The 23,169-nt window shown below is 50.0% G+C and overlaps 8 protein-coding genes across 8 annotated transcripts; 4 read left to right on the top strand and 4 right to left on the bottom strand.

The window, feature by feature from the left end:
* Positions 1 to 289: 289 nt before the first annotated feature.
* On the bottom strand, positions 290 to 1,972 carry ABOM_010888 (DnaJ domain protein; the record flags this gene model as incomplete). The annotated part of the gene is made up of 5 exons (XM_022538016.1): positions 290 to 439; positions 497 to 1,551; positions 1,606 to 1,699; positions 1,769 to 1,812; positions 1,867 to 1,972. 5 exons carry the CDS (start codon positions 1,970 to 1,972, stop codon positions 290 to 292), a joined length of 1,449 nt encoding a protein of 482 aa, XP_022384120.1.
* An 834-nt stretch (positions 1,973 to 2,806) lies between these two features.
* Positions 2,807 to 4,413, top strand: erg9 (bifunctional farnesyl-diphosphate farnesyltransferase/squalene synthase; the record flags this gene model as incomplete). Its single annotated transcript, XM_022538015.1, has 4 exons — positions 2,807 to 2,871; positions 2,962 to 4,021; positions 4,076 to 4,258; positions 4,309 to 4,413. 4 exons carry the CDS (start codon positions 2,807 to 2,809, stop codon positions 4,411 to 4,413), a joined length of 1,413 nt encoding a protein of 470 aa, XP_022384123.1.
* Positions 4,414 to 4,966: 553 nt separating this feature from the next.
* On the bottom strand, positions 4,967 to 5,401 carry ABOM_010886 (ubiquitin carboxyl-terminal hydrolase isozyme L3; the record flags this gene model as incomplete). Its single annotated transcript, XM_022538014.1, has 1 exon — positions 4,967 to 5,401. One exon carries the CDS (start codon positions 5,399 to 5,401, stop codon positions 4,967 to 4,969), a length of 435 nt encoding a protein of 144 aa, XP_022384122.1.
* A 2,055-nt stretch (positions 5,402 to 7,456) lies between these two features.
* Positions 7,457 to 9,286, top strand: ABOM_010885 (cation:proton antiporter; the record flags this gene model as incomplete). The annotated part of the gene is made up of 2 exons (XM_022538013.1): positions 7,457 to 8,524; positions 8,585 to 9,286. 2 exons carry the CDS (start codon positions 7,457 to 7,459, stop codon positions 9,284 to 9,286), a joined length of 1,770 nt encoding a protein of 589 aa, XP_022384125.1.
* A 761-nt stretch (positions 9,287 to 10,047) lies between these two features.
* On the top strand, positions 10,048 to 12,065 carry ABOM_010884 (Zn(II)2Cys6 transcription factor; the record flags this gene model as incomplete). Its single annotated transcript, XM_022538012.1, has 5 exons — positions 10,048 to 10,113; positions 10,167 to 10,270; positions 10,324 to 10,969; positions 11,046 to 11,770; positions 11,822 to 12,065. 5 exons carry the CDS (start codon positions 10,048 to 10,050, stop codon positions 12,063 to 12,065), a joined length of 1,785 nt encoding a protein of 594 aa, XP_022384124.1.
* A 1,586-nt stretch (positions 12,066 to 13,651) lies between these two features.
* Positions 13,652 to 14,954, top strand: ABOM_010883 (tyrosinase family protein; the record flags this gene model as incomplete). The annotated part of the gene is made up of 4 exons (XM_022538011.1): positions 13,652 to 13,780; positions 13,854 to 14,004; positions 14,063 to 14,426; positions 14,510 to 14,954. The coding sequence occupies 4 exons, from the start codon at positions 13,652 to 13,654 to the stop codon at positions 14,952 to 14,954; spliced, it is 1,089 nt and encodes a 362-aa protein (XP_022384127.1).
* A 638-nt stretch (positions 14,955 to 15,592) lies between these two features.
* Positions 15,593 to 17,002, bottom strand: ABOM_010882 (glycosylphosphatidylinositol-alpha 1,4 mannosyltransferase I; the record flags this gene model as incomplete). The annotated part of the gene is made up of 4 exons (XM_022538010.1): positions 15,593 to 15,742; positions 15,836 to 15,943; positions 16,014 to 16,741; positions 16,810 to 17,002. The coding sequence occupies 4 exons, from the start codon at positions 17,000 to 17,002 to the stop codon at positions 15,593 to 15,595; spliced, it is 1,179 nt and encodes a 392-aa protein (XP_022384126.1).
* A 553-nt stretch (positions 17,003 to 17,555) lies between these two features.
* Positions 17,556 to 20,036, bottom strand: ABOM_010881 (putative C6 transcription factor; the record flags this gene model as incomplete). The annotated part of the gene is made up of 3 exons (XM_022538009.1): positions 17,556 to 18,542; positions 18,591 to 19,686; positions 19,813 to 20,036. The coding sequence occupies 3 exons, from the start codon at positions 20,034 to 20,036 to the stop codon at positions 17,556 to 17,558; spliced, it is 2,307 nt and encodes a 768-aa protein (XP_022384129.1).
* Positions 20,037 to 23,169: the final 3,133 nt, after the last annotated feature.

The following is a 23,169-nucleotide window of genomic DNA, read 5'->3' as shown; positions in this document are numbered from 1 at the left end:
GAACAACTCAAGTACCATTTGTGACATAGTACACACACACTTGGAGAGTAAGAAAGTTTTATTACATACAACCGAGATATATGGTTTGGACCATAGCCATAGGTGAAGCTGCGGATTGCTACAACTGGAGGTAGAACAGGTATCCAACAATCTAATCCGCCCATGAATAATCAGACATCGCTAGGGCATGAAGGCACAAAATGATACATTAAGAAGGGTAGAGAAGAGAAGGCACAGAAGGTATGCACAAAACACAAGGGGTAATCGATTATGTATCGAGAACAGGTATCTAAGCGGTGGATTCTTCAACGTGTTCATGCTTGGACTTCTTCTCTTTCTTCTTCTTCTCCTTCTCATCCTTGCCCTTCTTCGTCATAGCATCGGCCATAAGTTGCTCAAACGCCATGTAGTCTCCTTCCTCCTCGGGGTCACGCTCCGCCTGCATTGTGTTAGTATCCCAGCATGCTAAAGCCGTGGAGGCATTGTTTGTGCTTACCTTTTGATAAATATTACCCGCAATGACTAGGGCATGGGCACGTTCAACACGCTTGTCCAACTTGATCTTCTTATCGCCCAGGACTTGATCACACACATCGCGCAGCACGCTCTGAATCTCGAACTTGCTGCCCCGCCAAGCAGCCGCCAGGATCTTGCCTGTGACCTTCTTCTCGTACTCAGCTCTTTTCTCGTCGGTCCAGTCTTCGCCACCACGTTCTTCCAGCTTGGCCATTTCTTCCATAGTCATCTGTGCATCAATGGCAGTCGAGATGGTGGTCCATGTCTCCTTGGCGAGGGTGCCCTTGTCCTTCAGCCGAGAGAAGAAGCCCGAGATACCGAGGAATTTCTGGGACTTCAGGAATGAGCTACCTTTTTGAATGTATGTCTGACCGATCGCATGCAGGATTTCAAGACCGAACGACTCCATCTTCAGATTCTCTACCTCGAGGCGGATCTTCTCCTCAAATGCGCGTGTCACATCGGCGCCCTTGTCCGTTTCGGTCCAGACGCTGATCTTGTCCACCAGCTTCGTGGCTAATGTGTTGACCCGTTCCTCGCGGGCCTTCTTTCTCTCCAATTCGTACGCAGCCAAGCGCTCCTCCTGCTCCCGGGACAAGCCGCCCTTCTTCTTGCTCTTCTTGTGTAGTTCTCTCTCCTCCGCAGACACACCAGCTGCCTCCATCCGTGCATCCTCCTCGGATTTGTCCATGATGGCTTGTTGACCGAGGTAACGACGAGGCGTACTTGTGCCGGAGCTGGGCGTTGGGGTGGGTTTCTCGAATTTCTCTTCAGAAGCGGGGGCATCCGCAGCAGTTGCACTGCCAGTAGGAGCGGAAGCAGCACCACCCTCCACGGAGGCGCCAGGGGCCGCTTTGGTGTCATCGTCATGGATATTCAATTTTTCCTCCGCGGATGCAGCCAGTTCCTCCTCCTCCATCTCCTGCATGGTGATATCCATCGTAGTGGTGAGATCCTTCATGAGAGAGATTTCGCCGATAAGATCGACGAAAGCGTTGCCACCAAATATCATGCCGAAGAACTCCGACGGGTCCTCTGTAACCGAGTGTGAGCAAAGAATATGTTATCCGCGGTACCAAGCACACCTACCGAAACCACCACCGGGGACTGCATCCTCCTTGCCAAACTTATCATATCGCTTTCGCAGTTCTTCGTCGCTAAGGACCTGGTAGGCTTCTCCGATCTGGCGGGAATAGTAAGTATCAAGAGCTAGTGGGAGAAGATCTTCACAGCAACGCAAGAACTAGCGTACCGCTTGGAATCTCGCATGCGCAGTCTCATCACCGGGGTTCTTGTCTGTGGGCGATTAGGATCAAGAGAAAATATATGGGGTGAGCGAGTGAAGCATACCGGGGTGAGTGACAATGGCAAGTTTACGGTATGCCTTTTTAATCTCCAGTTCGGTTGCCGTGGGAGGCACCCCCAGAGCATCGTAGTACGTAGTGTCTGCGACCATGATGCGGTAATTTGTGGAGTTCAACCCAACAGGACGTATACCCCGATTGTCCCCAGGGTCACGAAGCAGTAAAATCTAAGGATACTAAAAGAGGCAGAGCGGAGGATCAGAAAATAGGAGACGCAGAAGACAGTCAAAACAGTTGGAGTAAGTATTGATAGGTACACAACTAACTTTTTTTTTTCTGCCTGACGATGCTTTCCGACGGGAGTTTCGTCATGCGCGGGGCGCCCATGACTTTTGTCCGAACCCCAAAAGGGACCGTATTGTCACCGTATCGTAATGCTGACGGTAAGCCACACCACTACATATTGTTTATCGCGGTGTATTGGTGGTAATCCCGTGTCATGCGCACCAGCCTCTCCGCCTAGACACGCTAATAGGCTCTAGCCACAAGCTAGAGGCTCTCAACCGAACGTAGACGTCTTTGTCCCTCTCATTTTAAAATCCCTCTTCTTTTTTCTTCCTTTTCAACGACCACTCCCTCCCTCTGCACCTCCTCTTTTTTCCTCCCTTTTTCTTTTTTACCGCAAGCCTCCCTAATTCCCCTTCCCTCTCACTCATCTGTCACTCAATTGTCCTACCCTTACCCTTATTTATCCCTGGTATCTTCCCTGAATCCTCTCTAGTTTGTGAGATTATTCGCACTCTGTCCACTACTGTACAGTAACAATTTGTCACCTCGGCGACTTCACTTCCCACATTCCTGTTTCCCTGGTTCTCTGTATGACTATTGGCTGTTGATACAGCGTATCTATTTAATTTGGTTGCTATTGCTTAATTTGCCTCGCCCCTTCTTTCTTCCCTGTACTGTGACGCTGTACAACCGCCATCATGCGTGCTACCGAAATTCTCTATTATATGCTCCGCCCCAGCCAGTTGAGGGCCATCGTTCAGTGGTAAGTTTACATACCCCCGACTTGCATTGTTTTCCTCTGTGAAGGTGTATGTGCCAACGCTTACAGAGGTTTATTGTTGCCTCGCGATAGGAAAGTCTGGCACAACCCTGTCCATGAACGAAATGAGAAGAATGAAACAGACACACAGAAGGCTTGCTTCAAGTTCCTCGACTTGACAAGTCGGAGTTTTAGCGCGGTGATCCAGGAGCTGCATCCCGAACTGCTACTCCCAGTATGCGTTTTCTACCTTGTTCTTCGTGGGTTGGATACCATCGAAGACGACACGTCGATTCCTCTAAAAACCAAGGAGCCAATGCTGCGAGAGTTTAAAGACTACCTGGAGCAGGACGGCTGGACGTTCGATGGGAACCGCCCCGAAGAAAAGGACCGTGAACTGCTGGTTCAGTTTCACAACGTCATCGCTGAGTTTAAGAACATGAAGCCAGCTTACCGGGAGATCGTCAAGGACATCACTGACAAGATGGGCAACGGTATGGCCGATTACTGCCGAAAGGCGGAATTCGAGGATGCCAGCGTCAAGACAATCGAGGAGTATGATCTCTACTGCTACTATGTAGCCGGCTTGGTGGGTGAAGGACTGACTCGCCTCTTTGTTGAGGCGGAGTTCGGCAACCCAGCACTGCTCTCGCGTCCGCGTCTACACAAGTCCATGGGGCTCTTTTTGCAGAAGACTAACATCATTCGTGATGTGCGGGAAGACCACGATGATGACCGACACTTCTGGCCCAAAGAAATTTGGTCCAAGTATGTCCCCGAGTTTGAGGATCTCTTCAAGCCCGAGAACCGCGAGACTGCTCTCAACTGTGGATCCGAAATGGTTCTCAATGCTCTGGAGCACGTCGAAGAGTGTCTGTTCTACCTCGCTGGCCTACGCGAGCAGAGTGTTTTCAACTTTTGCGCCATTCCCCAGTCCATGGCCATTGCTACCCTAGAGCTTTGCTTCCGCAACCCGGACTTGTTCGATCGTAATATTAAGATCACCAAGGGCGATGCCTGTCAGTTGATGATGGAATCGACCCAGAACCTCCATGTTCTCTGTAATACCTTCCGCCGCTATGCGCGCCGGATCCATAAGAAGAATACTCCTAAGGATCCCAACTTCCTCAAGATCAGCATTGTTTGTGGAAAGGTATGCTATCACTGCTTTGACTGCTGGCACATGACCATACTGACGGTTTTCCAGATTGAGAAGTTCATGGACACGATCTTCCCCCAGCAGACTGCCGCACAGGCTAAGCTCAAGGTGCAAGGCGAGAAGTCGGAAGCTGAAAAAGAGAAGGCCAAACTGGAAGCTGAAACGCGCCAGGATCTGTACTTCATGTTGGCTTTGATGGGTGTGATTGTGCTGATCGTGTCGATCATTATGGTATGTTGTTGACGACGTGACTAGTGATGAATGAGACTGACTGTTTTTAGCTTACAGCTGCCTGGCTACTGGGCGCCCGCTTCGACCTTGCGTGGCAAGAGCTGAGGACCGGCAACTTCCGCCCCCCTGCTAACAGGATTCCCGGCGAATTGTAAGCGTGAGTTACGGATTTACGACGTCTTTATTTTATCAGCAGATGACCGTGCATGGCTCTTGTTTATATTACCCTTCTTGCCATGACGCTATATGTTTAACTAATAACGATAATATCTTCCTCCCTTTCATCCTCCTTTCTGCTTGCAGTATTGCTTGTGTGGGAACAGTGGCAGGTCAACTAGCACGGATGTCAAATTGCAATCTAGCCCTTTCATGGCTGTGGTTGTGCCGAAGAAGTGCTGAAATTGAGTGTGAGATTTCTCCGACCAGTGACGTACTAGAGGTGTGTCCTGCAGCTCTGCTGAGATGGCATACCTCCATTGACGATCTGGAACATCCTTGTATCTACGCCTTGTAGTGCTTTATACGTAACGTACTGTGATAGTCTCCCACGTAGGTAGTTGAATACCATTGATTGATTATACACCTTTCTTTCCCATTGACAATATTCTCCATATCGTATTCATCTTGTGACAGACCACGCAGCCTACTCAATACCCATATCCTATCCTCATCTAGCATCGACCATCCATCCTAGAATCCATCCGCATGCTACACCCCAACCAAGCCAACCAAAGAAACCCCCAAGCCCCCATACCCACCGCCCTCCACCTCCCTCGCAGCCTCCACAAAATCCCCAACCGTCAACCTCAGCCCAGCCTCCGAAACCAAATCCTCCCCATCCCCAAGAACCCCCCTCTCCAAGGGCCCCGGCATACCCCCATTCAACTCCCAAACCCTCCCATCACTGCCCTTCACAAACCCCAAGAAATGAAACCCATTATCCTCCTCCGGCCCCGGCACCCCCGAACTGCCCCCGCGCGCCGCATCCATATGCGCCTCCTCCAGAAACAGGGCCTCATAGACCACCCGCGCGCGATCCTCCGGCGCCAGGGAGAGCAGTTCCCCCCGTAGCTTCGCCAACTCAGACCCGTGGGCCAGATGCGCCCCGGCGTCGAGATTCAGCACGCAGTGCAGGAAGGCCATGAGGCCGCAGGCGTGGCCGATTGTTTGGGGGATCCAGAGTGGGTCGGTTTCCTTGGGGGTGGTGTATCTGGGGAGGGTGGATTGGAGAGTTGAGCGGGCGCGGGCGAGATGGGCGCTGCGGCGAGGAAGATTAGGGCGTTGATTGGGCGGGGTACGTCTGTGGGGGGAGGGTCGAGGGTGAAGATGTCGTGGAAGGTGAGGGTTTGGATGGAGAGGGCGGTGGCTAGGTGGGCGTGGACCGTGGGGTTGTTTTCTGTTTGTTTTTTTGTTCGTTAGTTGTCTGGTTTGTGGTACGCTTTGTAGATTGTTTGGGATGGTGGGGAGGTATGTATCATGATGTATGTATGTATGTAGGTAGGTAGGTAGGTATATACCTAGGGGAATGAAGGTTTTGACCCCATTGATGATTTTGGCGCCGGTGGGGAGTGTGGTGGACATGGCTTTGTTTGTTGATGATAGTGATTTATGGTTACTGCGTGATTTGATGAGTATGATGGGAACTTCGAATGTGGTGGTACGTGTTTCTGTTGGATGTTGTTAGTATTATATGAAATCTCCAATTATTATTAGGCAGAGGCGGGTGACGCAATGTATGTATGTACATACAAAGGAATTTATCGGTGCCTGAGGATGGATGGCGATCAACCGCGACAGGCATGTAGAAGTCTATTTCCTAAAGCAATCTGCACATTGACAGGCAGTAGTGGCATTGCATAACCATAATGCATTTACATCTCCGATGGCATTCTTCATATGCAAGCCGGGAAGTATAATACAGTCGCAGTTCCTACCAACATATATTGTTTTGCTGTTTTATCCAAACACGAGCTTGAGTATTAAAAAGGGTCAATATAACTGGATTGCTTATACAAAGTGTAGAGCTGCAAAAAGGATTCTCTAAAATGATTTCTTTCCCAGAGAGCCCAGCGGCCACTTTGAAAACAATGTAGATATACTTTCAAAATTCACACCACACTCCATACTATGATAGGATTCGGTTATACTGCTCTCCATTGAACCCTATATTTGTTCGCTCGTGACAGCTACCATCGCATATTGTCTTGTGGATGTATCCAACCTAGCTCCCACGTTCTTCTATTCTCGGCAGGTCCTTGAGACAGCTTAGTCATGGTGGATATACTTAACCTATGTTTAACGTATGACATGACTCCCTTCTATCGTGTCGTCGTTAGAGGCAGAAGTGCGCTGTAATACGAGGCTTGCTTTCGCGGCTGTCCTCAAACCAGGGCAGGAGGGATCGCCAGTCATGAAGCATGACATGTGTAGTGGCAATTTGCTTCAATTACATCATGATATTGAGCTGAGCGATGCGAAAAAAGCAACAAAAGCTAACCAATATCATGGTACCAAGGGAAGCAGTCAACTCGGTGAGAAAGATACCTCGCTGATGAGATTTGTGAGTAGCAAATAACTCGAATCAGTGTCAATCCCGGCAGCTGACTTCATGAGACAGGATCGTACTATAATGAGCTGCAACAGCATTGTATTTGCCTAGATAAACCTTGTGAAGGACAACTCTCATCGTTGATCTCTAGTCTTGGGGCGCCAGGGCGGAAATTAAGTCTCCGCTTAGCCCTAAACAGATTCCATGCCATGGTACCTACTACTAGTAGTAGTACTGCCTTAGAACGTGTGTTCTCTCAAGTACCCCCACATTGCATTCCCAAAGCCAAGTCTGGCGTCGGGATGCCGAGACTCGCTATCTACCGAGCGCCCTTACCGTCGTCTATTTATTACACTACCTGGCCTCCCGCCTCTGCGCGCTGGCCCTTTCAGTTCTTGTATCATCTTCCGTTCTCACGCAACCATCGACAGCTCCGCTTCAACCTTCACATTGCAATTCACCAATTCACCCCTTATCAATAGTGCATACATACATTCTGATGGAGTCCGTTACCGTCAACAGCTTACCAGTACAAAACCACCAGAAAATACTAGCATTACCCATATAGTTAGACTGATAGCATCATTCTGCACCACTATATCATTACTTATCCATACTTAACGACCAACCATCGAAACCAGTGCTAAAAAATGGCCATCAGCGAAACAGCCTTCGCCTACCACGAGCCAGCCATCAGCACAATCCTCAACCAAACAGGCTTCCTCCTGGTCCTAAACCTAGTCAACGTGTGCCTCGACAAACTGGTCTACTGCGGGCTAATTGGCCAGCTCTTCATCGGCATCCTCTGGGGCACTCCCGGCGCAAAATGGCTCACCCGCGACATGGAAACCGTGATCCAGCAGCTCGGCTACCTCGGTCTAATCATGCTGGTCTACGAAGGCGGGCTATCAACATCTCTCCCGTCCTTGAAAGCGAACCTCCTGCTTTCGCTCGTAGTAGCCATCACTGGCATCTGCGCTCCAATGGGTCTCTCCTTTATCCTCACTGAGCTGGTAGCCGCAACGCCCCTCCAGGCCTTCTCTGCGGGAGCGGCTTTGAGCGCAACCAGCCTGGGAACCACGTTCACCATCCTCTCCACCACGGACCTGATCAAGACGCGACTGGGTACGGTTACTACCGGCGCAGCCATGTTAGATGATGTGGTGGGGCTGGTGTTGGTCCAGATTATCACCAATCTAGGTGGAAGTAGCGAGTCGTTCCGTGCTGTGACTGTTGTGCGGCCTGTTTTTGTTTCCATCGGGTTCGGCGTTGGGGTGGTGCTTTTGTGTCGGTTGGGCATCAGACCTGCTTTAAGGGTGCTTCTTGCCCATAAGCATAGGTTCCCGGCGTTTACGGGGTCGATTCAGTTTTATTTCCTGGTGTGTACGTGTTTGCTGGTTGGGATGGTGGCTGGGGCTACTTATGCTGGCACGTCGAGTCTCTTTGCTGCGTATCTGGCTGGCGTGATGACGTCTTGGATGGATGACTTCTTGAAGGAGAATTCCGGGGCAGTGGATGCTGATAACGCGGCCACTGAGCCTGTCACGGAGAATACCTTTCAAGAGGATTCCACCCCGCAAGAGAAGGATTCCAACCAGAATGACCAGACTAGTCGCCAGCAGACCCCCAGCGCAAAACATGAGACTCCCACCGGCAGCCTGGTCTACGAAAAATACTACCACGAACCGGTGGCCAGAATCCTGGTCCCTCTGTTCTTCGTAAGCCCATTTACTCCCAACCAAACAAGCCATGAGAACTGCTAACACAACTGAACGAAGGCCTCCATCGGCTTCGCCATCCCCATCACAGAAATGTTCAACGGCAAAATCGTCTGGCGCGGCGTCGTCTACGCTATTCTTATGACATTCGGCAAGCTCCTCACCGGCCTCTGGCTCGTGCGGTTCTCGTCTCGACCCGTTTCAAGTGCCCTCCGGATTCTCAAGAAACCGTTTTCCCGCGTAGTCCTGTTCTGTGCGAGTCCCAGAGCCGGGTCCAAAAAGCAAAAGAAAGGGACCCCAGAGACACAACAACAACAACAACAACAACAACAAGATCCACAAAATCTGCAAGACCAGTCGCAGGAACAGCCAACACCAACCCGCCTGGCTACCCAAGCACACGAAACTGTCAACGGCGAACCACAAACCCAACCCCAACAGGCATCTCAAAACACACAGCCCGCCTCGAGTCTCCCGCCGAAGCCCAAATCCCTCTATCCAGCTTCTATCCTGGGCCTGGCGATGGTCTCCCGCGGTGAAGTCGGGTACCTCATTGCTTCGCTCGCTGAGTCGAAGGGCATCTTCGGGACTAGCTCGAGCGGTGGCTCGTCGGAGACGTATCTGGTGATTGTATGGGCGATTTCGCTGTGCACGCTTTTTGGGCCGATTTGTGTCGGGACGTTGGTTAAGAGGGTCCAGTCTTTGCAGAAGATGAGGGTGGATCGGGGTGGGGAGGGTCCGTTGGGTCTTTGGGGGATTTAGATTGGGTTTAGTGTAGGTTGGGGATAGTGGGAGTGTTAGATTTAGACTGGGTAGAGCCTTGGATGGAACGCTGTGATGGGGTTCATGGGTGCATTTGAACACCGTTTCAATGTGTATGTTCAGTCAGAATCCAGGCATGGAAGCAAGAGGGTCAAATTAAAATTCTGTTAAGCTGACCTCAAGGTGATTCAGTGCTATTGCTGTGCCAGCCTCTGCTTTTGAGGGTTTACATTCATTCCTGGCATAGATTGAGATGAAATGACATATCTATCCCCCAGTGTATGCAAGAGTTTGGGTTTGCATGAAACCAAAGGATCAAAATTCAACAAGAGAAATTTAGCTACTCCCACTGTAAGTAGGAAGAAATTGAGAATGGTATTGGAAAGAGCACGATCAAGTTGATTGATAACTGTAGGTATTGTATTACTGTATTGTATTAGGCTGCCAGGACAATTGAATGAAAAAGGAGACAACTCGGAATTGGATGAGGTGAGAGTCCGAAACTTTCAATTCTATACAATGCACATAATTGGTTCAGAATAGTGGGGCCTTCGAAATAAATCGATCTCATTGATCAATTATAATACATAGTGCGTGATGAATCGTAAACGTGGTACAACCCCATGGTTGTCCGAGAGCTACTACTAGATTTAGTCCGCCGTAGGGGGATGTAATTTATTTCAGTAAGTCAACCATTAACATACTCATGAAACATCCATTGCTGGATATCGACTGATCATTCAAAAATCTCCTGCTGTATCATGGAGGATTCTGGTCCCAAGAGATACCGTCAACGCAAAGCCTGCGATCTTTGCCACCAAAAGAAAGTCAGAATGCCCCCCGCCGGTAGAAAGACCCAAGCGCTGATTGATGTCGACAGATTCGCTGCGACAGGCAAAAGCCCGCCTGTGAAACATGCCACCTAGCAGGCGAGCGGTGCATATTCAGCGTCTGGCAGCCTTCGTCCCGGCACACCCTCCAAGGGTAGTAATTCTTCCCCCTTCAGATAGCCTATAAAGGGGCGCTAATACCACCAGGCAATTGGCCGATGCCAAGGCTCGCATCCGAGCTCTCGAAGGGACCATCGCTTTTAGGCCATCATGGACTGGGGATTGCGCCGGCAAGAACTATTTCCAGAGTCCGTTCGATCTCAATGTGGCCATCGATACGTTTCAGTGGTACATACAGTACTGTTGGCCGGGAGTGGCGAACTCGCTGCCCCGGAATGCCTTCCATTCTGCTGTCTACTTACAGACTGGTGCCGTCTTTGACCTCCAGCATTTCCTCCAGGAAGCCAGGCAAACATTTATGTCCCAGAATGCCTTCTATACAGTCCCTCAGAAGCAAAAAGTTATACCCCAATGGCCTAAAGTGGCCTTGGTTCAGCGGTGTATCGATTATTTTATAATTAAAGGCCTCTACTCTATATTCTCCGTGGTCGACCCTGAGGCTCTGCAAACCCTCATTGCTAAGAGGACTCTGGAATATACCGAAGGATCGTCTCGAGCATCCGATTGGGCTTGTCTGGCCGCTTTTACCGCCCTGATCGTGCGCTTGCACCCCCATGAGTTCGCCCTTATCTATACCGACCCGGACGCGTATATACAAGCCGCCCTCATGCTGCTGCCGGACCTGTTGATGGAGACGGCCAATGTGAGGACGCTAGAGGCTGTGCTTCTACTGGTAGGTTGGGTAGTATGCTTTCATCACATTTGATAGATCATCCTGTGCCTCTAATATGGATCGTTTGCCATGTCAGACTCTTTATTTCCTACCCAGCGGCCAACCACAGAAAGCCGAACGATTCCTCTCGATCGCTGTAAGAATAGTCTACAATCTCGGTGGGAATCGTGTGACGCCTCCGCGAGAGACCGAGACCGATCCTAGGAAGCATAGCCACCTGCGCGCTCTGTTCTGGCACTGCTATGCGATCGACAAGGATATGTCCCTCCGAAAGTGCGAGCCGCCCTTAATGCATGATATCGACTGCGACTTGGACCTACCACCAAATTATGTACCGAGCTCAGACGAGCAGTTTTTCAAGAAACCATTATCCCCAGATAAGCTCATCTTCCCTTCCGATCTCCGCCTGACCTTGATCAAAGCACGAATCTACCACTTCCTCTACTCTAATCACGGACGTGCACAGCCGCAAGCCACGCAGCTGAGGTATATCCGTGAACTTGATCAGGAGATGAGCGATCTTATGGCCGATTTCCCTGCAGGCTGCCGGCCGGATGTGCTGGCCATAGAGAATGCTCCAGATGCTTTATTTCATGACCTGGGCACGCGTGGCGTGGCTCTTCATTTAGAGTATTACTTTTGTCTGGGAAGAGTCCATGAAGCCAGCAGTGCCTGTGGTATGCCATCCACCCACAGCTGGTCTGCGGTGCCATCAAGCGTGGAACTGTATCACGAGGCCGCGCGGTCGACCCTTTTGTACACTAGGAGAGTTCCCCATATATTTCCTTGTCATACCTTCTGGTACGTACTGGGCCTCACTCATCCCCCTTGTATTTGTTTTGACACTCGCAGGATACACGCACAGGTTTTATTGACAGCTGTTCTAAACCTATTTTGGTATCTAATCCAATATCCTACAGCCCAGTCATTTTGTGCAGACCTTGAAATTCTAGAACATATAAGGCAGATGTTCATCGGCCTCATTCGCACGGGCGATAGTGCAAGGCCCTTTCCGCCGTTCTACATCACTGAGGCTTTTATTGGAACACTAATTGGCCTTGCTAAGCGGTCTTTGGCACGAGCAACTGGAAAATGAAGAGCTATATTGCACTGTTGACGAGTCACGATTACCGAATAATGATCTACATGTATGTACCAAGGACACTGCCGATTGCCAAAAGGTCTACTATTGTTGGACCTTGCCAGAAGCCTTCTCCGAGCTAGAAAAGCCTTGGCCAAGGTAGAGGCCGCTGGCTTCCTGGATATATTCCAGTACTATATGCTATACCTAACCAGTGGAATGAGTTCCCTCAGCTGATCTCATGCAAGGTTTACATATGCAGGGTGCTGTGCATTGTGTGCTCCCGGATCTTAGTGCCTGGCATTCTGCAGACAGCTACAACCACCGCAATTATTCTGAATCGCTCCATCTGGTTATCTCACTTGAAGACCTGGTATGGCCATAGCTTTCTCAATCTGTTGTCTCTCAACCTTACTTCAATCCTCGGAAGTTAGGAGAACCACGACGAAAGCCTATTTAGTATAGCCATGGTGACGTGTCGGGAAGCACAGCTGCAGCGGTTCAGTTGTTCATCATTTCGGTCCACTGCAACGTCAGAATAAATAAACTTGGTGTTGTGACTAGAATAACCACGTCTACTAGGAATTCAGTTGAGTATTAAATGTTTATAAAAACCTTGCAGTGGTATTGTATGTCTCCAATAACGATATTTCCCTGTGATTTGAATTACTGCACTGCAACGACCACGAACTCCGGGTAACTAGATATTACATGTAGCAAATGCTCTAGGATGCTCAACCATCGGCCAAACAGCCGAGATTGTGTCTTCACCACAAGTAGCCTTGGCCACGGTATGCCCCATTGGCCACTCAGATCCATCAGATAACTGTCCACAACTCCCGCGAGGCCCACAATGGCCTCCTCCCCGAATCTACCTGCCTGTCCTTTGTCTCGGATACTCATCTGTAGGGAAACCCTCAGTCCAAAACGCAATAGCCTCACCCCGGAAGTTGTCCTTCTCAATATGGCAGAACTGGGTATCGTGGAGCCAGTGCAGTAGGTCGTATTCACGCACTCTTCATACGGGGGTTGCCACCCAGCAGTAGTAATAGAAGGATACATCAGCATTAGACTGCCACTTTGGGGCACGGAATAGACCACCATCCGAGCTGCAATATGCCACAAGCTGCAACCCTACGCTATGAGCGCCGGCCTCTTGACTCAAGATGATTGGAGTATGAGAAACTACACCGCACGACCGCGTCAACTCCGATACGTACTACCCCTGCCACTTAGCACAAATGCAGCAGTGGAGCAAGAAGCAATTGATTCTAGTATACCAAACTAGTGGCTGGGCGGAGCCACTCACTGTGCAGGCACCCTCGTTATAGTTGACTTAATGCCTCATAATAATGCTTGCTACAATTATTGTTGCCCCACTGGGGTGCGTGTTCTGGCAGTAGACTTGCAGGCCAGGCAGACGGCATTTCTTGCATAAAGGATGTACTTTGGTTGAGCAGAGCATATAAAAGGCCGCTCCTTTCCTCCCCCCCCATCTTAGATATTCTGCATCTCAGTATTCTGCACCTCAAGTTGGCATATTCAAGGAAAGCTCTGCCTTATTGACTGCTACGATGTCTCCGTTGGCTAGGTCTACCTTGATGGGCTTTTGCGCCGCGCTACTGCTCCAAGGATCACTGGTCTCGAGTATTGCCACCAGTCAAGCGGTCAACTCAACTCAGTATTATGCCATCCAAAACACCTGTGACAAGCTCAACTACCGGAAATCGGTACGTCTCTTCAAGACTTATATCTGAACTTGGTTTTAGGCATTCAAGGCAAAGGCTGATTGTGCTATTCCAGTGGAACGCACTCACAGACACTGAAAAGCACGAGTTCATCGAAGCTGAGCTGTGTCTCATGCAGCACCCACCGGTCACCGGCCTGGTAGAAAACGCTACCAATGTCTGGGATGAGTTTGCCAATATCCACATCACACAGTCAAACAATATCCGTAAAGACTTTCCTGCCCACCATCCAAGCCAGACAGAACTAACTCCCGTATGTCCCAGACTATGTCGGCCAATTCCTTCCCTGGCATCGCTACTTTGTTAGAGTGCATGAGCTGGCGCTCCAGAACCTGTGCAACTACACTGGTGCACACCCGTACTGGGACGAGCTTACCGATCTTACCAACGGGAATATAGCCGAAGCTCCTCTCTTCGATCCAAACACAGGGTTCGGCGGGAACGGCACCGGAAGCAAGGGCTGCGTGAGCGACGGTCCATTCAAGGACATAGTGCTCCACATGAGCAACCATCACTTACGCGGAGATAGCTTCTGCCTCTCTCGCGGGCTGAACCACACCATTCTGGAGTTGGAAGTAGCGTCGAACGTTGAGACCTGCTTCGGCTACGAGAACTACACAGATGCCTGGTAGGCTTTTTTTCCCCCTCTCATTCCTGGCCCTTCATTTTTCCCAAGGACATCTACTCACCATGATATCTTGTTTCATCCAGGCAATGCTATAACGAGGCCCCACACACTGGTGGCCACCGTGGAGTTGGCGGGCTAATGTCGGATCCAATCGATAGCGCCAACGACCCCTTATTCTTCATGCACCACGCATACCTAGACAAACTCTGGTGGGAGTGGCAAATGGCCGATTACCCACACCGGCTCGTTGACATGGGAAGCAATAATACTACTCCCCAAATGATCCTCGACATAACTGATGTCCCTCAGCCCGGCGCTGATATTCTCGACTATAGTGGTGACCCGGGCTCCACCACCACTCTCCACCACAATCTGTGGATGAACTCTCTTGTGGCCAACACCACCGTGGGCCAGATCATGAAGCTCAATGGCTCTGTGATCTGCGCGGAGTATGTGATTGATGAGCGTGCGACACTCTATAATAAGAATGTCCACACCTCTGGACATTTTCAGTCAACGGTTGTTTAGCATGTATGATAAACACTGCTCTTGGGGGGGGGGGGGGGGGGGAGGTTATGGCGGGTGGGTGAGATGGCACAGTTGAAGGTATCTGGTATTCTCCAGACTCCTTGCTAGGATTCGTCAGCATAGTTTGGGAATCACTAGCTAGTGATGCCCATTTTTGAGATAGTGAGCGCTAAATATGTATGCATATTCAGCTTTTAGTGACTAGATCCGATTAATTAGAATTTTTGGTGGTACCGAACTATTTTGAGATAAATCTATATTTGTGGGGCGGGATCCTTTACGGAACTGCATGAAAAGATAGTATGCTGATCCGGGGTGATCACTTCTGCCTAACAGTAATGGTGTTGTTGTTCGGCATGAAAGCCGCCGATGACTAAGACTGGTGGGTCAACGTACCAGGGGTGGGTTCTGGACCCTTCTAGCCGCGAAATCAACCACCTTCTCTGACGAAGCGATATCAAGCAAAAGGCAGATTCTCAGAGGTACTAATTACATTAATTCTACATGCTCATACCAAGACTAGAGCACAGCCGAACCAACCAGAAATCAGGCCGAGAGCCTAGAGGGACAGGGACAGTTAACGATCAGATCCTAGAAATTCACCGTCATCATCATCGCATTCCTCTTCCCTTAGTCCCCTAACATCCCGTCAACGCAACATCATTAATGATTATACCTAAAATCCAAATGTTCACGGCAAAGAAACCCAAGCTAGCGAGATACAATCCTGGCAGGAAACTAGACAAACCGAGAAACTCGAGATAGTAGCCTTGTTGGAGCCAGAGGGCCTGGTGTTCTCATTAGCACCGTAGCTGCAATCGTGGTTTGTTGCTCTTATTGATTCTTAAAGCAATGAAGAGGAAGAATGGGTGTATGCATACCTGAGCGATGACCCATAGAGCCGTAACTGCAATGCCCAGCCTTGGACTCTTCATCAACGATGAGGAAGGTAGGTAGAACGGAAGGAAGATGAGATACCAGAGGAAATACTTTTACACAAGTCAGTCTTCACATCTTCGGCCCGAACGAGAAGCTTAGGCACGGATAGGAGAAGCATACCTGGCTCGTGCACACTTTGTTAAATGTAACGAATGCGAACGTCTGGGCTAACATCGCACCTGGTAGGCTTCTTTTGGCCAAAACGATCGGGATAACGACGACGGAGAGAAGCAACTGCGGCATGAAGGCTAGAGACTCAAAGCTCCCCTGGACGTCTCCAGCAGCAGAGAGGTAAAGGAGGCTGCTGTAGGGTGAAAAGTTGTGGCGATGGTCGATACGAGTCAAGTGGTGCAGATAGGTATGCTGCGCGAAAGGAAAGTCGTAGAGGATGTACATGGATATGTTGAGACCAGAGAAGGTGGCCAGTGCAGTGGTAGTGAGAAGAAGACGAGAGGGTGTGATGAAGTTGAAGATGTGGGTAAAGAGATTTCGATCTTCTTGCTCCGGCTTTTGCTTTTGTGAAGACGGTTGCAGCCCTTCGCGCTCTTCGTCAAGCCACCAGATGATAGACGGCCCGTAGATAAAGGGGTAAATCTTGAAATGCACGCTGAGCCCGAGAAGTACCCCGGCGAGAGTGATTCTTCTGTTCAAGACGGCCCAGAGCAAGGCAATGACTAGCACACATAGGAGGCCCTCGGAGCTTCCTCGCGTACTAATATTGGCGACCATTGGGTTCAGTAGCCAAACGCTGGCATACTTGAGAGCGCGTGGTGGGCTCATGCCGTAAAAGGATGCGAGTGCTTTCGCAATGAGCCATCCGGCTACCACGTCGGAGAGTGCGAAAAGAACTTTGCCAAATGAGAAGAAACCATCCCAGGAGGTCGGTAGAAGCAACCACGCGAGCAGAGGTGTGTACCGGTACGTATCTCGAGCGTACGGCGAAGCCCCTTAGAAACGTATCGGGCTGCGTCGGTGAAAACCATGTAGTCGATGTCAGTATATTTGACGGCTGAGTGGGCATCCTGCCAGGCGCCATAAACAAGAAGAAAAGCGCGCAAGACAATAGCGGCACCAAACACTAGTGATGGTCTCTCAAATAAAGAGGCCATGGCGACAACTCTCTTATCGACTAGAGTTTATCAGGGTCCGTCAGTAAGCTGCAAGTTTTCCGAAACTTAAATCTAATGCACACATCGATTGATTGCGCAACCGGGCTATATGATGGTGATATGATAGTAGTTTATAACCGGTTAAACCTGTGGGAATTTACTTTATGTTGCAGCTGGGTTCAAATGGTGATGGCAGATGCGCCTCGGAAGCATAAACGTGTGGTTTTTGGCGTTTGGCGTTTTGGCTGAGTCAGCATAATGGCGATTCCTGGTGCAGATCCAAGCAACAACTTTTATGCATTCCATTCTGTGATAGAAACATAGGCATCCAAAAACCGATTATCATTCATGTACACTATACGCTCTTTTAAATATCCCGGTTATATACACTCATCCATCCCGTGCTGTTTGCTAATAGATAACTCGCTTTGATGCATATCCAGATAAAGGAAAGTGACAAAGAAAAAGAAGGCCAAATAGAAAAAAGAAGAAAGACATAAGAAGAAAGAAATAGTGCCCTTAGCCAGAAGGGCTTTTAGAAATAGGTGACCCTTTAGTAGTAGGGTAAAGGTGGATTTGCATAGTAGGCACCATCGCCCATAGAGCCCCCCATAAAGGCTGCGCCATTGTTGGTATATTTCATGGTTTTGTCCGTTTGAGCGAACAGCGTTTCGTCGTTGAAGCTGTTGGTGTCTGTTATTCCAGGCCATAGACTGCTGTCACTCCAGCTCAGGAAGTCCCACAGATACTGGGCCGTCGAATCATCGATGACTGGAGGCGCAAACGGGTCGAAGCCTGCTTCATTCTGGAGGAAAAGGTTTTGGGGTGGAAGCATCCCCGAAGTGGCTCGAGGTAGTGCCCCTTCGCGTGAGAAGGTATACATGCTATTGACGATGCCTGTCTCATTAGCCATGTTGGTCCCTCTTTTACTGGCCTCCAGTATCTGCGATACGGCATCCAACGTCCTTTTGGCAGTCGGGCTCCATTGTTCCAGTCGGGCTAGTACAAGCATAGCCATCTCAACCTGAGATTGGCAACTCGAAACAGTGGCTCTAGGATCACTCGTTGTGTTGTCATTGAGAAATAACCCCAGTAGTGGAACCATAACTGCCTGGAATATGAGCCAGACAGCACTCCAGCCAGACATTTGATGTGACTGAGCTGTGGAAGAAATGTCTTGAATTGTAGCCTCCGCGATCTGTCGACACCTTTCGATCGCTGTCCGCTCTTCGGACCGGAGGGCAATATATGGAACCCGTCGCATGGCGTAGCTGAGTAGGGTTGGACGGTATATAAGCATACGTTGGTTGTAGTACCGCCATTTCATGACTGTCCTCGTGATGATAATCGATTCGGAGCATGGCTCGTGGTCTTTGAGTATATACGGAAGGTTCTCATACCACTCTAGTAGTTGATTATCAAAGTGTGACATTTCATGGTACCTCGTCAACGGAGCGGCAGCCAGGATTTCTTGGATCTGGGTCGCAATTTTGCAGAACCGAACGTTTTCTAGGAGCGGTATAATGTCGAGAACATTTCCCTAGAAGGGTTAGAATGAGATAATCACAGAGTTCGGACGCATACATACCCTTTCTCGGTACTGCGGCAGTTTGACGGTGATCGTTGGTCCAAACCGCCCCATGCTCGGTCGTCCCAGAGTCATACAGCCCCAAGTGTCCAAGCAAAACAAGGACCACCACACTCGCCGTTTCAGGTCGGTCGAGTATATGTTTTGTTTACAAGACCCTTCCTGGTTATCCGAAAACTCTTTGTGTAGGCCCAAAGCTGCAGCCATGCGCAACGCAGCTCCCATGAGCGAGTATGCCAGATTGGGTTGACTGACGTAATGAAGATACTGCCCTCCTAAAAGACCGAGAGCCTGTATGGTCTCTATATGTGAGGAACCAAGCGATTCTAGATTCAAGTAGCTCTTACTGCGCTGGGCGTAAATGGTGTGGGTCATGTCATCGGATGGACACGCCGCGATGCTACCCAAGGCAAGCACGATGTTTAGCAGTGCCAGCCAACGTTCATCCTTTCTACACCCCGAGTGATAGATATCGCGGAAAACCTGCTCATCTAACATGGGCACGAATGGCTGAAAATAAGTAAAATAGGCGTCGAGCAACTGCATCTCTGTCACTGGTCGATGTCGTTGAGGGGGCGTTATTGGTTGCTGAGACTCTTGGACCGGCCATGATTGGGCCTCTGCTGGAGAGTATCCCAGGGTTGAATCCCTGGAGTCTGTGTTGGTCGAAGAATGAGAGAAGTAAGAGAGGGCGCCAGGGTCAAGGCAGAGAATCACTTTGAGAACAGCATTGATAGACGACACCCCGAGATAAGAGGAAGGCTGTCTGGATGAGAGTGACAAGGCATTGACGTCGTCCGAATAATTATTGGATATCTCCGAGTTCTGAAGATCGCTCGATTCTTCAGGCATCGTCTGCAAAGATTCCAGGTTGCCATCTTCGTTGGAGATGGGGGAGACATGGGCTTCGACTGATGCCGAGGTAGCTGGCGACGCTGGGTGTGGCGGCTGCGTCTGCAGCTGGGATGATTTGCCTGTCAGCTCTAAGAGCTTTTCGCGAGGCAAGCTAACTAGATTTTCGGGTGGGATATTGGGGAAGAGTTTCTCGAGTACGCCCCGATACTCGTCCAGGGTGGTGGAGAGTTTTTCTACATGTCTGCATTTTCATTCCCATGTAAGCCATGTATAGATCTTCCACTGTCTCGGTGGGGATTTAATTGTGGGGAGGAAGGGGCATTTATCGCTGATTAAAAATCAAAAAAAAGGACAGAGAGCAACCCACCTCCGGGAGGGCCGGGGATCTGCATAATGGCACTGGTCGGCTTTCTTATACCACCGACATGCTTCGCACGGCTTTTCACCGTCACATTTGATCTTGCGATGCCTGCAGGACGTACAGGCACGGAGGGTAGTGACACGCCGGCCGACAGAGGGCTGGCGCTCACCACGACCCCGGGCTGGGGCCGAGTTGTTCGGGTTTTCGAATCCTTCAAAGGTGTGGAACATCTCCAAGAATCGGTTCTAGGCAATCTCAGACAATGATAAACAGAAGACACCCACTCAGCTGATGCATTTAGATCCAAATTGATCAGAAACAGCCATTGGAGGTAGCAGACGTCCAGCAGTTTGGATGCAGCCGAGTCCAGGGATTTTTTCTGGAAACAGCGGAGGCCGACTAGTCTAATAATATAATAATGCCAGGGAAAAGGCCGCCACCGTCCAGCTTTGCAGCGTACTAGAAGTGAGACCCTGCAGATTGTGGGCTGGTGATTAAAGGGGTGGCAATTAGGGGGGGGGTTCAGAATGAATGCCTTTTGACGACACGGAAACTGTCACTGTTTGATGCCCACTAAGAATAAAGGCCCTCAAAAGAGATAAGAATAACTGGGTAAAAAATTATTAACAAGATAAGACCGCGTTGTCGATTACGATCAAGGGTTATGGGAAAGGTGTCTAGGACCGGATGGGGCCAAAGAAGAATATTAAGAGTGTTTGAGAGTCGAACAAAAACGGGTGATGCGCGAGGATGAGTAGAGAAAGTTAAGAGTGGAGGCCCATGGAACCGTCTAACCCTATCGCCAACCATGCTGAACAAACCCTCGTTGGCAGATCGTCCTGAGATTGTCCGCGGTTTCCCCGCATTTCTTGATTAATGCATGCACGCAGAAGAATTAAATTCTGTCCTTTCTTCTACCATTCGTTGAACCAAGTGCTGGGTCCCAGCGCATCCTCTGATATCCGACGCAGTTTACCCATCGGTTAGCCGCTGACCTTGTTGGCCAAATGACACCGTGTCTGTCTATTGCCCCTCGTGACGCGCCAGGTGAGGAGTCTACAATTCTACGCGGCGTCGTGGGGATCACGAAAAGTGCACTATCCATGGAGTGGAGGGGGCAGGGCCATGTGGTGGTCTCTACCTCCCTGCCAGATAGACAGGAAACCCACCCCCATCCCGTCAAGTCCCGGCTCCTGTCATGGAAATACCGTCGGCTTCCATTTCTACGTTAGATTATTCTACAGATTTCAAGGTGCTGGCACCACTTTTACAGTTAACGAACCGGGTGGCGTGCATCTGCATCTCCCGACAGACATCCATGGAAGCAAGACAGCATGATGCAGGAAACCGGGGAATTACGGCCTGCCAGTAGATCAGAAAAACATCCCGCTCATGAGCCTGAAGACTCCCTACGAGGAATACCGGAAAACACCCTTGCTGCAGCAGAAGGAACAGTAGAATTGTGCCCAGCCGCTTAAACACAGAGTGGCCACAGGCAATCCGAACAGAAAACCCACGCAGACGAATAGCGACCTTGCCCACTTTTCTGCACAAAAAGTGCTGCAGAATCACATTCACACCTTAGCGAGAGAACAGTGGCTTGTCCCTGCATTTCTATTCGTAAGGCAGCAGGCTAGGCCGGTTTCTGAGCCTTCGGCTGTATCCAGGTTTCTACACCAGTGGAGTCATCGGCAGGGGTCCAACTTTAAATTAATTACTTACTGCCTTGTGTCGGATATAAACGACCGACCCAGTGCTTGTATCGTCAGGCAGACGGCGGTTCCGCAACACGCTATGGTCAACTAGGGATCGACGGACCCTTTAGCCCTTAGGCTAAACCACAATCTTCCGAGGATCCGTTATTTCCTACGCAGGCAAAATGCCTGCCAAATCGTTTCCCTGTGATATCCGTGACCCCGCGCGTATTAGTGAACCTGGATTCCCAAAGTTTATTGAAATTGCAGGTCACCTGTTGATGCAAGAGAGCCATGCTAGCGTCAGGGAATACCCTGCGCAGCCGAATTCCACCAGTGGAGATTGAGGCCCCAGAATTTCGCCGAAATTTCCAGAGCCGTTCAAGTCTATTTTGCGATCAACAGGAGGCATCCTCTTAGCACGGGCACGAGGGGACCGGATAGGCGATGGTGAACATCAGCAATTCGGGATGATCCGAGCCACTGACGACGGCACACAGTATTAAGGAACGTCGCCCCGTTCATCCGACAGGGTTCTTCCAATCAACGACGCTGACGACGCCCACCAGTAGCTAGCGGATTCAAACACAAGTAAGCGTTGATCCGACGGACGATTGGCGCCAAGGAATGCGTCATTTTTTTTTTCTCCGTGCACTGACGGTTGAGTAGAGCATGTCCCTTCAATTAAATTTAGTGCCTTCAGGAGTGTGAGACTGCTTCCAGAGCATTTGATCAATGGTACGATGAGGGGCTGATTCGAAGGCCGATGCCCGAGGGCTCAGAGTTTCAGACAGTCAGACCGGGACCTTAGCGCCAAACGACGCGTCAAATGTCTCATGGAAAGAGTGGCTCAACGGTTCCTCGGGCGAACTGGGAGGAATGCATTTGGTCTCTGCTGTGGCCACGGGCCGAGGGAGGGTGCACCCACACATTGTCGATATGGTTTATACTTTGCGTCGGATTTGGTTGTAGAAAGAAATTGGATTTTGGATGGCAGCGAAACCGTAAGTGAAACTCAATTTCCTGGGGATCAACTGCTTTCCGAGAGAATCATGAACGATGTATGGTCCAAAGAAAAGATATACCTCTGACTGATGGCCATCCTCGACCATTTGTATGGAGCGTGTTTGACCAACAATGTCGCTGGCAATTGACCGACGAGAGGATCCAGAGAGCTTGACGGAGGTCCCTCCGTGTCTAGAACGGAAAAGAGTGGGAGAAGCATCGGAGGTTTAACAGTTTCGGGAAGATGCCGTGGTTAGGGTATGGGTAAGGAACCCCATCGAGTAAGGACGCCCCATAAGGCCGTTTCACAACCGTCTTTCACGGCCACAACCAAAACTTAACGAAATGAGAGCAATACGTACGGACGACCAGCAGTAGACTTACCTGTGTGCCATGGTAGAGGTTTAACGAGGGCGAACCGCGACTGTCAGTGGTTGACATCGCCCCTGATGGCGCTTAACTAGATCGGGCAAGGACCCTCCTCCGTCCAGAATGGCTCAAAGAGGAAATCCCAGCACGTGGGGTACGGAGTGTTACTCCGCATACCTTGTCGCATGTAGCATACACGCATGAGAATCTGCACCTTGCAACGATCCTTTCAACATGGGGAGTCGGCATCTAAAATCCGGGGAATTTCCACTTTCTGGGGTTCGATGAACACAAG

This window comes from Aspergillus bombycis, assembly GCF_001792695.1.
Source record: "Aspergillus bombycis strain NRRL26010 chromosome Unknown contig00145, whole genome shotgun sequence".
NCBI classification, from domain to species: Eukaryota; Fungi; Ascomycota; class Eurotiomycetes; order Eurotiales; family Aspergillaceae; genus Aspergillus; species Aspergillus bombycis.
The sequence above is the reverse complement of the archived record's forward strand: the minus strand, read 5'-3'. Positions and strand labels throughout refer to the sequence as shown.